General features: G+C 39.7%; 1 protein-coding gene across 1 annotated transcript in view; it reads left to right on the top strand.

Moving 5' to 3' along the window:
• Positions 1-16,052, top strand: part of LOC126471517 (leucine-rich repeat-containing protein 40-like) — a 200,125-nt gene that overhangs the window by 63,494 nt on the left and 120,579 nt on the right. The window contains exons 2-3 of the mRNA XM_050099737.1: positions 5,185-5,430; positions 6,079-6,315. Of these exons, the coding sequence (XP_049955694.1) occupies positions 6,094-6,315 (222 nt within the window). The 5' untranslated portion in view covers positions 5,185-5,430; positions 6,079-6,093. The remainder of the gene's footprint in view (positions 1-5,184; positions 5,431-6,078; positions 6,316-16,052) is intronic.

Below are 16,052 nucleotides of genomic sequence, written 5' to 3'. Positions count from 1 at the left end.
TCAGGCAGTACTGTACACAGATGATACAACTCTAATCACACAAGTTGATTATCCAGAAGAACTGTGACATATTGTAAATGTAGCAATTGCTCATGAAATACAGTATAAATGAAAAATAGTATCCAATGGGCTAACTGAAATAAAATAAAGTCGTCTATCTCACCTTCAGAGTTTTAATGCCATCTTGCCAGAGTAAAATTAGCATAGCGAATTCAGAAATGATGTAACAAATATGTCAAACAAATGGGCCAAATTCTATGATACTATGCTAAGACACTTTGACAGATGCTGCCCTGTTAAGAAAATACAAAGAGTGAAACTTCCTGGCAGATTAAAACTGTGTGCCCGACCGAGACTCGAACTCGGGACCTTTGCCTTTCGCGGGCAAGTGCTCTACCAACTGAGCTACCGAAGCACGACTCATGCCCGGTACTCACAGCTTTACTTCTGCCAGTACCTCGTCTCCTACCTTCCAAACTTTACAGAAGCTCTCGGTCGGGCACACAGTTTTAATCTGCCAGGAAGTTTCATATCAGCGCACACTCCGCTGCAGAGTGAAAATCTCATTCTAAATACAAAGAGTGTTCACCCATAACCAAAGTGCAAAAACCAACAGACTGATACTTCCAGCAAATATGATAAAACTCATGCAAAACATCCAGGACATGGATGTGTTACACAAGTCAACAAACCTGCATGTTTTTAAGGTCAAGTACAATGAAGCCAAGAAAATCTTTAAGAAAGAGCTTTCAAATCTAAGAAAACAGATATACAGCAGTGAAATAGCTCAATCAGACAATATAGCCAAGACCTCATGGAGAATTGTAAATCAATTTTGCAAAGCCACACCGAAGCCAGAAACTGAAATTGTAAATATAAGACATGAAGGAAACACAATTAAAGATCCTAATGAAGTCTGCAATGTTTTCAATAAATACTTTATATCTGCAGCTGTTGGTCCAGTTAATAACACAATTGTGAGTAGTGAGGTAAAGCTCTGCCCCTTTGAAGAGCCACCTTTTGAATTCAAACAAGTAAGTGAAAAAGAAATAGGCAGGATAATAAATAACCTAAAGAATAAGTTCTCATCCGGATGGGATAGTTTGAGTAGTATCGTGATTACAAAATGTAATAAGGAATTAGTTAAAATAATCACCCACCTGGTAAACTGCAGTATTAGAGAACATACATTTCCAAATGTATTGAAATGGAGCACAGTTAAACCAGTGCATAAAAAAGGATCCAAGGAAGAGGTTTCAAATTTCAGGCCCATATCATTAATACCTGTCTTCAGCAAAGTATTTGAAGTTGTGCTGCTGACACAATTTAGTGACTATTTCTTGAAAAATAAGTTCCTAACAGAGACACAACACGGATTCCGAAAAGATCATAGTACTATCACAGCAATTATGGAATTTCTTCAAAAACGTATGGTGCCCTTGATCAAGGAATGCAAACAGCTGGCATATTTCTAGACCTCACTAAAACCTTTGACTCAGTAAACCATGAGTTACTTTTAAGTAAACTTGAGTCATACAATGTAAATGCTGCATCCATGCAATTGCTGGCTACATATTTATTTAACCGCAAGCAGTGTACAAAGCTGACTTACAAAATCAATAATCAGATCATTAATTTCCAGTCCAAATATGAGACAGTCACACAAGGTGTACCCGAGGGCTCAATTTCGGGCCCTTTCCTTTTCCTAATGTACATAAATGATATAGAGCAACCTTTCAACTCCCAATTGGTAACCTATGCAGACGATACCTCACTGTTATTTCTTGGTAAAGAAAATGATGAGTTAACGTTGATAGCAACTGAGGGACTACATCAAATAACTACTTATTTCCAAGATCAAAGTTTGAAAGTTAATATCAGTAAATCTCAGTTATTGCCATTTAAACTTACAAACTCACACCAAACCTCTAGCAATAACATAGGTGGAATTGAAGTAGTGGACACAGAAGGCTGCAGATTTCTAGGTATTCACCTAGATGAAAATCTAAGATGGGTAAACCATATCAAATTTTTATGCAATAAAATCAGCAGTTCATTACATCTAATCAGCCAGTTAACAAAAGTAGTCCCACATCAGACATTAAAAACAATTTTTTATGTAACCATTTTTGCACAGATTAATTACAGGATAGAGATATGGGGTTGTGCTGCCGACATACATATGAACAGAATATTAACCCTACAGAAAAGAGCAATCAGAATTATCCATGGATTAGGGTATAGAGATTCATGCACGGAAATCTTTGTTCATCATAAATACCTCACAGTCTACTCACTGTATCTTTACAAATTAATTATATTTTTTGTGACACATCAAAACAAAGCAACCTATAATACAAGAAATAAAGACTGCTACTACAGACAAAGAACAAAATTAAAAACAACAGACCATAGTCCATGCATTAGTGGCCAAATATGGTACAACAGATTACCGAACTCTATAAGGTGCCACAAAGGGAACATATTCAAAGTGAAACTGAAATATTTCTTGATTGACAAGTGTTTATATTCTTTAAGTGAATATTAATATTAAACTAAAATAAATTATTGTATATATACATACATATATAGTTGTGTAAAATCTGAATATTTGTAATAGGTACAATGTAACACCCAATATTGTCCCTTATTAGGTACAATGGTACATTTGTATCATGTATATGTAATCACATATGTATATATGACTGTACTAAACTTTAAAAAAATGCTATGATGTTTGCAAAAGACACCAGTTGGTGTCTCCATGCAAAAAAATACAATAAATAAATAAAAATAAATAAAATAAAAAATAGAGTTACATGAAATGAACTGATGAATTTGTTTCAATATTAACATGCTTTCTTCTCTAAGGGCAAATGTTCTTGAAAATTGAAGTAATTAATCTTTTCAATATTAGGAAAAGGATACATGGCTACTCACCATAAATATGACACGTTGAGTTGCAGATTGGCACAACAAAAATACTGTTACATCTTTAGCTTGAAGCAAAAGCCTTCTTCCAAAAAGAAAACACACACATATTCATTCACACAAGCATGCATGTGTCACGCACAGATGACTGCCATCTCTGGCAGCTTGGATCAGCATTCTGAGCTGCCAGAGATGGTGGTCATATGTGTGTGAGGTGTACTTAATTGTGTAAATGAATGTATTTGCATTTTACTTTCTGAAGGAGGCTTTGACCAGAAGCTAGATGTGTAACAGTCTTTTGTTGTGTCTTTCTACAGCTCGACATGTCATGTTTACAGTGAATAGCAACCTATCCTTTTCCTAATATTGTTGGTATTCCAACCTGGAGGTTCCACTGTTTGATAACTAATCTTTTACAATAGTTATGGCATGTAATTGACCCAATGGTAGAGTTCTTCTAACAACAACAAAAAGTCTCACATGCCCACCACACTCACTCTCCTACCTGAGAAGCCACTTCCTTTGTGTAGTGCTAGCCTGACCTATCAAGACAAAGCATACATTTCCCAGCTGAGATCTTAGGTCTTGAAATACTCATCTGAGATTGTCACGGACTCATCTGTGACTCTGGTTTAGATGTTCAATTTGATTCTGAAGCAGAGGGCTATGATCAGCTCTTGGTACAATGTTACAAAAGTGATTTGTGCTTTCATCTCATGAGTGTAACCAGACATCTTCATTAGTTCAGCCAACTGTCTAAAGGAATCAAGTATGTTTTCAAAGCCCAGGTGGAAAATATTGGTTGTGCTGGCATGAACTATGATTTGCAGCCAGTGCTTTCAATAGCCAGTAGCAAAGCTTCCTCCACATTTGGGTTGACACATCCCAACTAACATTCTGAGTGCACAATGTGCTTCTTTCCCAACGTTTCTATTTTTCTGAGAGGTTTCTTTATGTGCCTAATGTTGGAACTCTGAATGATAAATATATTCACCCCGTGTAATCTCCAGTCTTGGGAAGAAAATTGGCAACTGGTCTAATAGATGAGGCATCCCATGAGAGCTCAGATGTGTCATCAGCACTGAGCAGCAGCTCTTAATTGCTACTGGGCCATGAGAGACAGCTGTGCTGCCAGTTCCTGCATTCACCTTCTACCCAGAGATATGTGATCCCACTACTGTTCACCAGTCACCCTCGAATGAGGAGATGTGGTAAGTTGTTATAGATAAGAAGAAGCAGTGGCTTCTAGGTTTCCATGGGATCCCAGTGACATAGTAGATGTCACTGCATTTACCCTAGGTGCCTCAGTGGTGCCGTAGCTTCACATAGCAACCTGAAGCCCATAGAGTGTGGTTAATACAAATTCTAGCTCAGCAGCCAATTCACTTTGTGTCTGAGGGCAAGTGTCCTTATTCATTGCCTACTATGTAAAAGCTATATAAAATCATGAAAAATGTACTAACCGAAATAGTCAGAGCCTGAGAAACCACAAGCAGATAACAACAATAGATCAAACTACCCAACTGAGGTACTGTAAGTGACATTGTAAGTGACATAAATCTGCAGTGCTTAAATTACATTAATCATGGAATACAAATAAGATAAATATAAACTAACTCTAGTGCTTTTAAGATAATTCTAAATGATAAAAACCACTTTTACAAAAACCTAAAGTACATTCTTCTATATGATGAGTATTTAATAGATCTCAGGTGGTCAACACTCGGACAAACAAACAAGTGGGTATTTTATTTTGTTACTTTTCCTGTGCTTATCTGTTTTCTCTTTCCATTATCTCTCTTTGTGATTCCTATTTACACACATCTCTCTCTTTTGTTTATGATCTGATTTCACTCATTTATTATAAATTGCCTTGCTTCTCTTTCCACCTACCTACTCCAACCTTCTTTCCCTTTATTTCTACAGGAAGAAATTCAGTTCAAAAAGTATGAAAGTAATGATGTGTTCTTTAGTGTTTCTGCTATGCTTGGCATGTTTTGTCATTTTTTGATGTGTCCAATGATTCTACTTATCTCTATCAGCATCATAATATTAACAGAAAAATTGTTGTTGATCATGCACTCTTCTATTTTCATTAAATGCCTTAAGTCATATCCTTTTCAAATGAATGAATTTCCTGGACATGCAGAAACATGGCATTAAATGTAAATGTTAATTTTTACTGTTTTATGTGAGTACTGATGTCAGGTTTTCAATGAAAGATTAATCCATTATTATTATTTTTTTCTGTAGATTTCAGCAGAGAATGTGCTGCATGTATCAGTAGGTGGACTGTTTAAAGACAATCTTACTATAGCACTGAGGGAGCCTCCTCATGAACTCAGAATACATAACAGCACACTTGTTCTTGAACGTTTTGAATCTCTTGTGAGGCAGCTATGTAAACAAGTTGGTCCTTCACAATGTGTAAATCCACCTGACATTCCAAGAGAGATAGAAAATATTAGAGATTTACCTCAAGACCTGACAGTGCTTCAGGTATGTACTATACTACTAGTGTCAAAAGTTCACTTCAAATTTTCGTTATTTTCTTAAAGGGAAGGGTTTCTCATTAGTTGTAAGTATACTTAAGTGTCACATTTGATGTTCTGAGATACAAATGGAACTGGAATTCGTGTAAGAGGTGTCTGATGTATTTTTTTATGAAACTTTGTACTTGTGGGTGATGGGAAGGATAATTTGCTTTATTTCTATGAAGAGTACACCAAGATTGACAACTGGTACATGTGATAATTTGAAACTGATTACTGTGTGGTATCATTTGTTCATGCTTCATGAGTGCAGCTGGTCATCATTTACTACCACCTAAAATACTTATATTTCATCTGAGTACCTACCAGACATCTTCAGAAGAGCTGGTAAAGACAGCTCACCTGAGAATGTGTGATAAATTCCGAGATGAAAAATTATGTGTAGTAGTAAACAGTGACCACCTGCACCCTCAAAACATCTGCTGAGTATTCAGTGTGCCATAAAAATTACAAAGTTCAATGGTATCATGTTATTTACTCTTCGTAGTCACATTCTGTGTCTTAAAAATTGCTCTTAATTTAAGAAAGCACCAGTATTTCATCCTATAATTTCATCCAAGTTAAGAGGTTTCCTTGTTTATTTGCCTTTTTTCAGCTCTACGACATCAAAATGGATTGTCTACCACAGGCTCTTGCTGGACTTCTCAATGTTGTGCACCTTGAAATAATAAACTGCAATCTCATTACAATTCCTGTTTTCATTGGTGATCTTCCCAAGTTATCAGTATTAGTCCTGGCACACAACAAATTAGGTCTACAAGAAAACTGGGACTTCCTTTCACGCCCTCATATTAGACAGAACTTAGCTATACTTGATTTGCAAGATAATGAGGTACAGTTCTCCAAACAATTATTAAACAGTTTATTACATTTGTGCTATATTTTTGTAATATTTAAAGTTTTTAGTTTTTATATTGTATTTGTAAACAAGCTTCTGAACATGATCTAATGGAACTGATAACCAATAAATCATTAGGCAGAAGCTACAGTAACACTAGTTATTATTTTGATTAGTATTTCTCATAGAAATTTGGCATCATTATCAAAAGTTTCAGTCAGTCCTCATAATAGACAATTTGCTGTAGGATATGAAATATAATTGTACTAATGGAAAACCTTTCATTAAATATAAGTAATGGAACGAGTATAGGTTACAACTCACTATAAAGCTGAAGTTTTGAGTCTGACATATATACATAGAAAAGTCTGAGAACACTGCCTTTCAAAAGTGGTATTTTATTGCCCTTCCAGTCTATGAAATGTCCGAGTGTATCCTTATATCACACCTGCTCCCAACCCTTTGACACAGGGGTCATCCCCTTCTGAAAGAACGGGAAGTACAAGACCAATCTGATGCATCTGCCCAGGATGTCCTACTGCAGGGGACAGGCCACCTGTGAAAGAAGCCATATCATATGCCAGCTCTGTTGTAACTTCTATGCACCATTTTCTGTAGGAATAACAACCAACTACTTGTCTATCCAAATGAACTGCCACCACCAAACTGTGGCTGAGGGTGGAGATGTCCACCAAATGGTGAAAATACTGTTGAGCATAACAATTTCAGTAGCTGCTTCACAAACTGTGTCATCAGGACTCCTCCCCAACACCAGCTTCTCTGAATTATGCACATAGGAATTCCCACTGCAACGCATGCTTTAGTCGCACATCTCTCCTGTCCTCAGTTTCTAATAGCTTCCATCCTACACTCACCTCCATCTGCACTCAGCCCCTCTTCTCCATAGTATCCATCTTCCTCTCTTCTGTCTTCCCCTCTGATTCACTTCCCTATGTCATTATACACTGCACACAACTCCCCTTTTGACCAGAAAAAGTTCACCTCTGCTGAATTAGTCCCACTCCCCCCCTCCTTTCTCCTTTTTTTCTACTCAACCTCTCATCCAGTCAAGCTGCACAATGTTGTTAGGATGGACACTGCAGCCATACAGGTATATGTGTATGTATGTGTGCATATGTGTATTCTGTTAGCTTTGAAGAAGGGTACGTCTGAAAGTTAGCAATGTTCTCAGTCCCTTTTATATGTTTATTGATGATTGACTGCCTCAGCTGTATGATGAGTTATTGAAGTTTCTCTTATTTATATAAAATGTAATTATTTTCTTGAATAATATGTGCATGTTTTTTCCTGAATTTAAGGAAAAAAACTAAGGTCACAGATTATTCGAAACAAGGTTGGTACTGCTCTGCCTCCAACAATAAATCTCATTATACTATTGCATTGTTGTGGCCTCAGTCTGTGACAGGTCAGTAGCACATTAGAAGTGAAGTATTAACAGCATCTTCAAGCTTGTTAATTAGGGCTACAAGTTCTCGTTATTGCTCATACACAGCTAAGGAAAAACTGAAAGCTATTGAAGAAGCCAAGGACAATGGAAACTTTGCAGTGGGAAGAAAGTACGAAGTGAGCAAAAGTTGTATTTGTGACTGGGGAAAATACAAAATGTGGCGTCAAGAAACCAACAGTAATCAGCGAGCATTTTGTGGCCAAAAAGCGAAGTATCTGGACCTCAAAAAAAGGCTTTGCAATTATGTAGATGAGAAGCGACAATATGGATGCACGGTGACAAGTGAAATGTACCAACTTAAAGCATTGGCTTTAGCCAAAGAACTAGGCATTACCAGTTTCAAAGCTAGCTGGGGCTGGCTACCAAGATTTTTCAACCAAAATGGATTATGACTCTTGAGGAAAACTACCATTGCTCAATAGCTTCCAGGTGATTATGAGGAAAAAATAGTGCATTTTCATCATTATGTGACAAAACTGCAATGGAACAGTCCTAGATATTATCATAAATTGGCACCACGGATCAAACGCCAGTCTATTTTGAGATGCTGCTCGACAACGCCGTAAACAGGAAAGGAGAATCCAGCATCATGGTATGAACTGGCAGCAGTGAGAAACAAAGGTGTAAAGTGATGTTGTGTGTAACTGGCGATGGACAAAAACTACCATCTTACATGATATTTAAAAGGAAAACTATTCCAAAAATATCAATGAAAGGCATATTAGTGAGAGAAAATCTGAAAAGGTGGATGGAGAATGACCTTGTGGTTGGCTGGGTGATGCATGTTTGTCAATGTTGCCCTGGTATGTTACTAAATTTACATAATGTGTTGGTCCTGGACAGCTTGTGCAGACATACAACTAAGGAAGTATGAGAAAAATTACAAAAAGGGAAAACTAACTTGGTCATTATCTCATGAGGCCTAACATCCATCCTACAAGAACTAGATGTGTGTACAAATCAGCCATTCAAAGCTGCACTTGAAAAGCGATATACACAGTGTATGGTTGATGAAAAAACACAAGTTCACATCAAGTGGAAAAATCAAATGGCCCAATTTGTCTCAAATTTATGAGTGGGTTAAAAGTGCATGGGACCTCATTCTGCAACCACTGGTGGAAAAATCCTTAAAAAAATGCGGTATCACAAGTTCGCTGGATGGAACAGAGAACGACGCTCTGTGGGAAGATGGCAACGACAACAATTATTCTCCCGCTTGTGGTGATGATGAAAGTGATGATGAATAGAGTGGTAAGGAAACATATGTATTGACTAACATATTTTATTGCACATATTAACATTAAATTCTTAATCACGGTAATTTGCATTTATTTTTTTACTGTAGGTAGACCTAGAGTCCCTGCTGGCAGGGATAATGTTCCCTGGCTGGCTGACTGGCTAATGGCCAGCCAGTTGCACGCCACTGAATCGGTTGCATTTTAATGATTTATCAACCTGTACAACAGCATATGAAGATTATGATACGTTTCTTGAAACCAATTACGATATGTAATTATGAACACATCATTATGTTAGAACAATTTTTTTTGTAAATAAACCAAAATAAATCAAGAAAAAATGTTTTTCCTTCCCTCAAAATTAGGATGCGTGGATTACTCGAGGGTGTGGATTGTCCGAGTGTATACAGTATGTTGGTTAGATTTCTGTGCCACAGGGTACTGGCAGATGCAAGCTATAACATCATACTCTGCTGCATAGCAGGTATTGGGAGATAAGATACACAGTGTGAAATGGAAATGAGCGTATGGCATCTCGGGGAAGTTTGGCTGCTAAGTGCAAGCCTTATTACATTCAACGCCACATGCAACTTGCGTGCCTGTGATGAGGATGAAATGATGATGATGACAACACAACACCCAGTCCACAGGAGCAGAAAATCTCCAACGCAGCCGGGAATCGAACCTGGGCTCGGGTGCATGGCAGGCAAGCATGTTACCAACCAGGTAAGCAGGAGGACACACAGTGTGATATGGAATGATATGAAATGGAATGAGCATGTGAGATTGGTTGTAAGGAAGGTCAATGGTTTAGAGAACTGGCATTTGGGACAGGTAGCAGAAAAATTCTACTGAATCCAACATACATCTCACAAAAAAGGACCACAACAATAATATAACAGAAATCAGGGCTCGTACGAAAGTATAGAGACAGTTGTTTTTCCCTCATTCCAATCGCAAGTGGAACAGAAAAGGAAATGACTAGCAGTGGTAGACTGTACTCTCCACCATGCACTATATGGTGGTTTGCAGAGTATGTATGTAGATGTAGACTTATTGAGTGAAACCTTATTTATCACCATGTCTTGTGGCCTAACAAATGACACTTTTAATCTATTGAGGAGATCCTTACAGCTCAACATGGTCACTACTGAAGACACAAGAAGAAGGCTGACAAATATCAGTCACTCACCATACTGCATCATAGCAAACTGCAATACATAGTTGCTGACCTTACAGCAGAGCTGCACAGAAGATATCAGAAGCAGCTGTTGTAGACATATGGGTGTGGTACCAAGCACAGATGTCTCCACCATTGGCAGTCACTTGCAGACCCCAGATATAGTGGTGTCAGCCACTTCTGATTTTGAATATAGGGATACAGACCCAGATCCCCACAGTTGTCATGATTGAACTGAGCAGTATGTGGTGAGAAGGATCTGTTCATCCTTGACAGCATCAAAAAATGTTATTCATAACAGAACATTTATTAATCATAAGTACAGGAATGTCTTCCTCAGGCAATGGTAGCTCCATCAGGGCAGCAAGTGCAGACCCAGTCAGCAGAAGTGAGCATGCCTCTTCAGCAGTTCTGCTGCATCACAGAAGGCTTGTGTGGTGGCCATTGATGACACAGCTTAGTCAGTGGCCCCCAGGCACTGACAGACATGGTCCTCACTGGACAGCAGTGGACAGCAGCCTCTGTGGGCCAATCTCTGAAGTGCTGTTATTGAGGACATGCACCAGGAGACTCGCCATCTAGCCCAGCTGGAAGTACTGAATCGCATGGAGTCCAACCCGTGGCCTCCAGAGGCTGGCAGTGTCCTTGGCTGCAAGAATGGGATGAGCAGCAGCATTGATTCTCCCTCACAGTGGCAGATGGTATACAACTTCCTGGCCCTGTTGGTCAAGCCTCCAGTAGGCCAACAGACTGGATGCGATCTCTGCACCAAATCAGTGATGACTCAGCAGTTGGCACTGCAGTTTGCAGTGGTAGAGTCTCCCCAGTGAGATTTGAAACTCCATAGATGATTGTAAACCATAAGACATGCAGAGGGTCAACTGACTGTATCACAGGACTGCTGCAACTGAGAGTTGTATAGTATTTATACTGGTACTTTCTGTCCAATTTGCTGTGGTGCGGATAGCAGTAACATCATGTATACTAGATTTCTTGTGTGATCAGCTCTCCTAGTGACTTCAGACTTTTGTAATTTCATCTTTCACATGCCATTTTTTGTAGATTCAGTGGCTGTATAGTTACTGTTGTCTTATAACTGGGCTTTCTTGTGTCACTCAGCTCTGTCACCAGTATTATATCGATCTGTTGCTATAATGTCATTGTGCTTCGCTTGTGAATTGAGGCACTCGGCTGGACCCGCAAGTCACAATCACTTCCATGTTCACCTCAGCCTGCTCAGTATTTTCCCCAAGCTTGCAGTTAGGCAGTCTTTGACTCACATGGCTTGACGTCTGGTGCCACCAGAAAAGAGTTTTAACAAATTTGTAGTGATAGCCTGCTATAATATTCCAGTGTGCAACAGATCTTTAACAGAAGTCAAATAATTTCTGTATTTTTTCTGGCGAGTTTGTATTTTGTTAAAAGTATTGTAATTTGGTATCTCTAAACACTATATAACAGTCTTTCATCTCTCTCTCAGTTCAGTGATTTTTGGATGGTAATTCTAATCTTTGTGATTTATACCTTTGTTTACTTCTTTTACTAAAGGACTGTTTTATTTAAAGTTTTATTGAATAGTTTATTTTCCCATTTTTCATTCACATCATTTGCATTGCATACTGAGCTCCATTTTTTATTCCATAATGCCCCTTAAGTTTGTTATTATTACACTTTCGTTTGTCTATAAGTGTATCAATTTAATTATGCCTACGTTCCATAAACCAATTTCGATAGTAAAGGTTCTGTGATTGGATATGTAGCTTTCTAAGGTGGTTATGACTACATTCTCCTTTGTTACATTTGTGAGAATGTGATCAGTGCATATCTATGTATCTGTAGTAATCCTTGTAAGTTGTTAGTGTATGTGGTTATAATTATAGCACAAATCATTAAGGGTATTATTTATTGAGTATGTGTTGATGTCTCCAACAAACAGCACATTTTTATATACTGATGCATTTCCCAACAAGCCCTCCAGACAGTTAAAAAATTCTTTGATGCTGCTTCCAGATGGCCTTTACAGAGTTGCTATTATTGGGCTATTGCACCCTAGTTTTAAACCTATTGCTTCAACCTCCAGTGTCATTTCAGTACTCATATCATCAATCTATTTGACTTTTTCATATATTTCATATTTTCATATATCATTTCTGATATAAATTCTTACCCCACCACCTTTATATGTCTTTCTACAGAACAAGTTTATGAGTTTGTAATTATTTACCCTGTGGCTTTGATATAAACATTGACCTGTAAATGAGGACTCTCTCTCCAATCGCAAGTTCTTTGGACAAAAAGTTTGAGATGATTCAGTCTGTTAATGTGACCTTTTGTATACAGGGTGTTACAAAAAGGTACGGGCAAACTTTCAGGAAACATTCCTCACACACAAATAAAGAAAAGATGTTATGTGGACATGTGTCTAGAAACGCTTAATTTCCATGTTTGAGCTCATTTTAGTTTCGTCAGTATGTTCTTCCACATATGCTCAATGGAGCACGTTATCATGATTTCAGACGGGATACTCTACCTGTGCTGCTAGAACATGTACCTTTACAAGTACGACACAACATGTGGTTCATGCACAATGGAGCTCCTGCACATTTCAGTCGAAGTGTTCAGATGCTTCTCAACAACAGATTCGGTGACCGATGGATTGGTAGAGGCAGACCAATTCCATGGCCTCCACGCTCTCCTGACCTCAACCCTCTTGACTTTCATTTATGGGGGCATTTGAAAGCTCTTGTCTACGCAACCCCGGTTCCAAATGTAGAGACTCTTCGTGCTCGTATTGTGGATGGCTGTGATACAATACGCCATTCTCCAGGGCTGCATCAGGGCATCAGGGATTCCATGCGACGGAGGACATTTTGAGCATTTCCTGTAACAAAGTGTTTGAAGTCACACTGGTACGTTCTGTTGCTGTGTGTTTCCATTCCATGATTAATGTGATTTGAAGAGAAGTAATAAAATAAGCTCTAACATGGAAAGTAAGCGTTTCTGGACACATGTGCACATAACATATTTTCTTTCTTTGTGTGTGAGGAATGTTTCCTGAAAGTTTGCCTGTAACTTTTTGTAACACCCTGTATACATATGTAGATGCTTGTACTTAAATATACATCTGTATTGAAATATGAAGTGGAAGTGTTTTTTTTCGGGGTAGTGACCCATCACATTTGCACAGTGGTGACCCCATTACAAATTTCGAGTACATTCCATGTCTCCTGCACTGGTTCGTTGTGCTAAAAGTGATTGTTCACCACCATGAATTTTCCGCACAACGGAAGCTCTAACCAACTCTCTGGATGTATTCATCATGTCTCTCATGACTGGATTTTCTCTTGCAGACTATGATCCATGTACTACACCTATGTCATGTGAGATGTTCAAAAAAATACAGCCAGAACAGTGGACTCATTGCGATTGTAATCCAAATGCACAGGTTAGGTTGCCTCCACAGCTGAACATTCATTCTCAGATTGTTCCTGCAACTGTAACTGTGGTGCCGTGTGCAACACCACCATTACCGCAACTTGTGACATGTTTCAATCAGCTGTCTGCCACTCCAGTTATGACTCCCATGAATATTAGGCAAGGACATATCATCACTAATACTGCACCATGGACATTTCCCAGGACTTCTTTGCAGGCAGTTGACCATAATAGTGTGAGCTCGGTTTACAGGCCAGCACCTGCTGCCAGTGTTGCGCAACCGATGGAGGCATACACCCACACCCATCCGGCGACTTACATCACCGCACAACAAACTTCGCACCACCATGTGTCATGGACTTTAATTCATGTCACACACATTCACAATCCGCCCCCCCCCCCCCCCCCCTCTACCACCCGCACCCGCATGCAGGGTTCCAGTTCCTGCCGTAAACCTGCTTGCTGTTTCCACAGCGCCGGCTGTGCCTGGCATGACAGCCTTCAGTGTTTTTGCCAAAGCTGTATATTGCAATGCAAGTCCCTGGCTTACATTTCAGTTTGGGGGACCCCAACTCCTGCCGCCCTTCCACCCATTTGTCCCACAGCACTGACCATGCCTGCCACGATGGCCTTCCCTGCCGCAACAGGTCTGCTCAGTGATCACACACGTGTGGCAGTTGTGACAAATGTGTTTTTGGATGTATACCCCCCTCCGCCGTTATACCCAATTTCTCCACAGGAACACCCTTGCCTGCTGCACCAGACTGCCATACTACGGTTCCCTGGCCAGAATGGGATTTTGCGGCCACAAAGACAATTCAGTGTTTCCAGAGGTTCCTAAGTCTCCTCCATCTCCTCCCCCTGGATGTCTACCAAAGGTACCATTGCTGTCATAAGACAACCCTGTGTCGTGGTTTGCTTTAGTAGTGCACATTTTTGAGCGACATCACATTGCCAATGACAACTCCAGGTTTCTGTGTCTTATGACACACCTCCATGACTACTCAGACGTGATCTGTGACCTGCTCCTCTCTCCGCCACCAGCTCCAAAGTATGACTTTGCCAAGAAGACAATTATCAAGCACCTCGCCTGCCCCCCCCCCCCCCCCACCCCACCCACACACACACACACCTCCTGCTTGCCAGGGGTCTCATCCGAGATGTGGAGGAGGCCCTGCCAGCAGCGATCGAGAGCACTGGGTGCACCCGACTGGAAATTGTTGCTCATGTCCACACCAATGACTCCTGCCGTCTGGGTTCAGAGGTCATCCTCAGTTCATACAGGCAGTTGGTGGAGTTGGTGAAGGTGGAAAGCCTTGCTCATGGGGTGGAATCAGAGCTAACTATTTGTAGTGTCACTCCCAGAACTGATCTCGGTTCTGTGGTTTGGAGCCGAGTGGAAGGCTTAAACCAGAGGCTCAGACAATTCTGTGGAGATCTCGGACGCAAATTTCTCGACCTCCGGTATCAGGTGGAGAAACGCAGGAAGCAGCTACAAGTGTAGCAGATTGCATGTGGAGTGCACATGTGGGTTTTTTAGGTTAGAGAATTCCCTCCCTAGGCCCGACAAGATGCCTCTTGAGATGTGACAAGGTAGCAGTAGGCAAAACGCAACAGGGAATGACAATATTAATGTGGTAATAGTAAACTGCAGGAGCGTCTATAGAGAGGTCTGAGAACTGCTCTCATTAATAAACACTCACAATGCCCACATAGTAATAGGGACAGAAAGTTGGCTGAAACCAGATGTAAACAGTAATAAAATTCTAAACTCAGATTGGAATGTATACCTTAGAGACGGGCTGCACAGTGAAGTGGGAGGCGTGTTTATAGCAATAAAAAGTGCAATAGTATCGAAGGAAATTGACGGAGATCCGAAATGTGAAATAATTTGGGTGAAGGTCACGGTTAAAGCAGGCTCAAACATGGTAAATGGATGTCTCTATAGGCACCTTGGCTCAGCAGCTGTTGTGGCAGAACACCTGAAGGAAAATTTGGAAATTATTTCGAGTAGATTTCCCAACCATGTTATAGTTTTGGGTGGAGATTTTAATTTACCAGATATAGACTGGCACACTCAAATGTTTATAACAGGTGGCAGGGACGAAGAATCCAGTGAAATTTTTTAAGTGCATTATCTGAAAACTACCTTGAGCAGTTAAACAGAGAACTGATTCATGGCAATAACATATTAGAGCTTCTGGTGACAAACAGACCTCAACTATTTGAAGCAGTTACCGCAGAACAGGGAATCAGCGTTTATAAAGCAGTTACTGCATCGGTGATTTCAGCTGTAAATAGAAATCTTCAAAAAGGTAGGAAGATTTTTCTGTTTAGCAAAAGTGACAAAAAGCAGAGTTCAGAGTGCTTGACGGCTCAACACAATAGTTTTATCTCAAGTACAGATAGT

The sequence above is a fragment of the Schistocerca serialis genome, chromosome 3 (assembly GCF_023864345.2).
Source record: "Schistocerca serialis cubense isolate TAMUIC-IGC-003099 chromosome 3, iqSchSeri2.2, whole genome shotgun sequence".
Classification (NCBI taxonomy): domain Eukaryota; kingdom Metazoa; phylum Arthropoda; class Insecta; order Orthoptera; family Acrididae; genus Schistocerca; species Schistocerca serialis.
The sequence above is the reverse complement of the archived record's forward strand: the minus strand, read 5'-3'. Positions and strand labels throughout refer to the sequence as shown.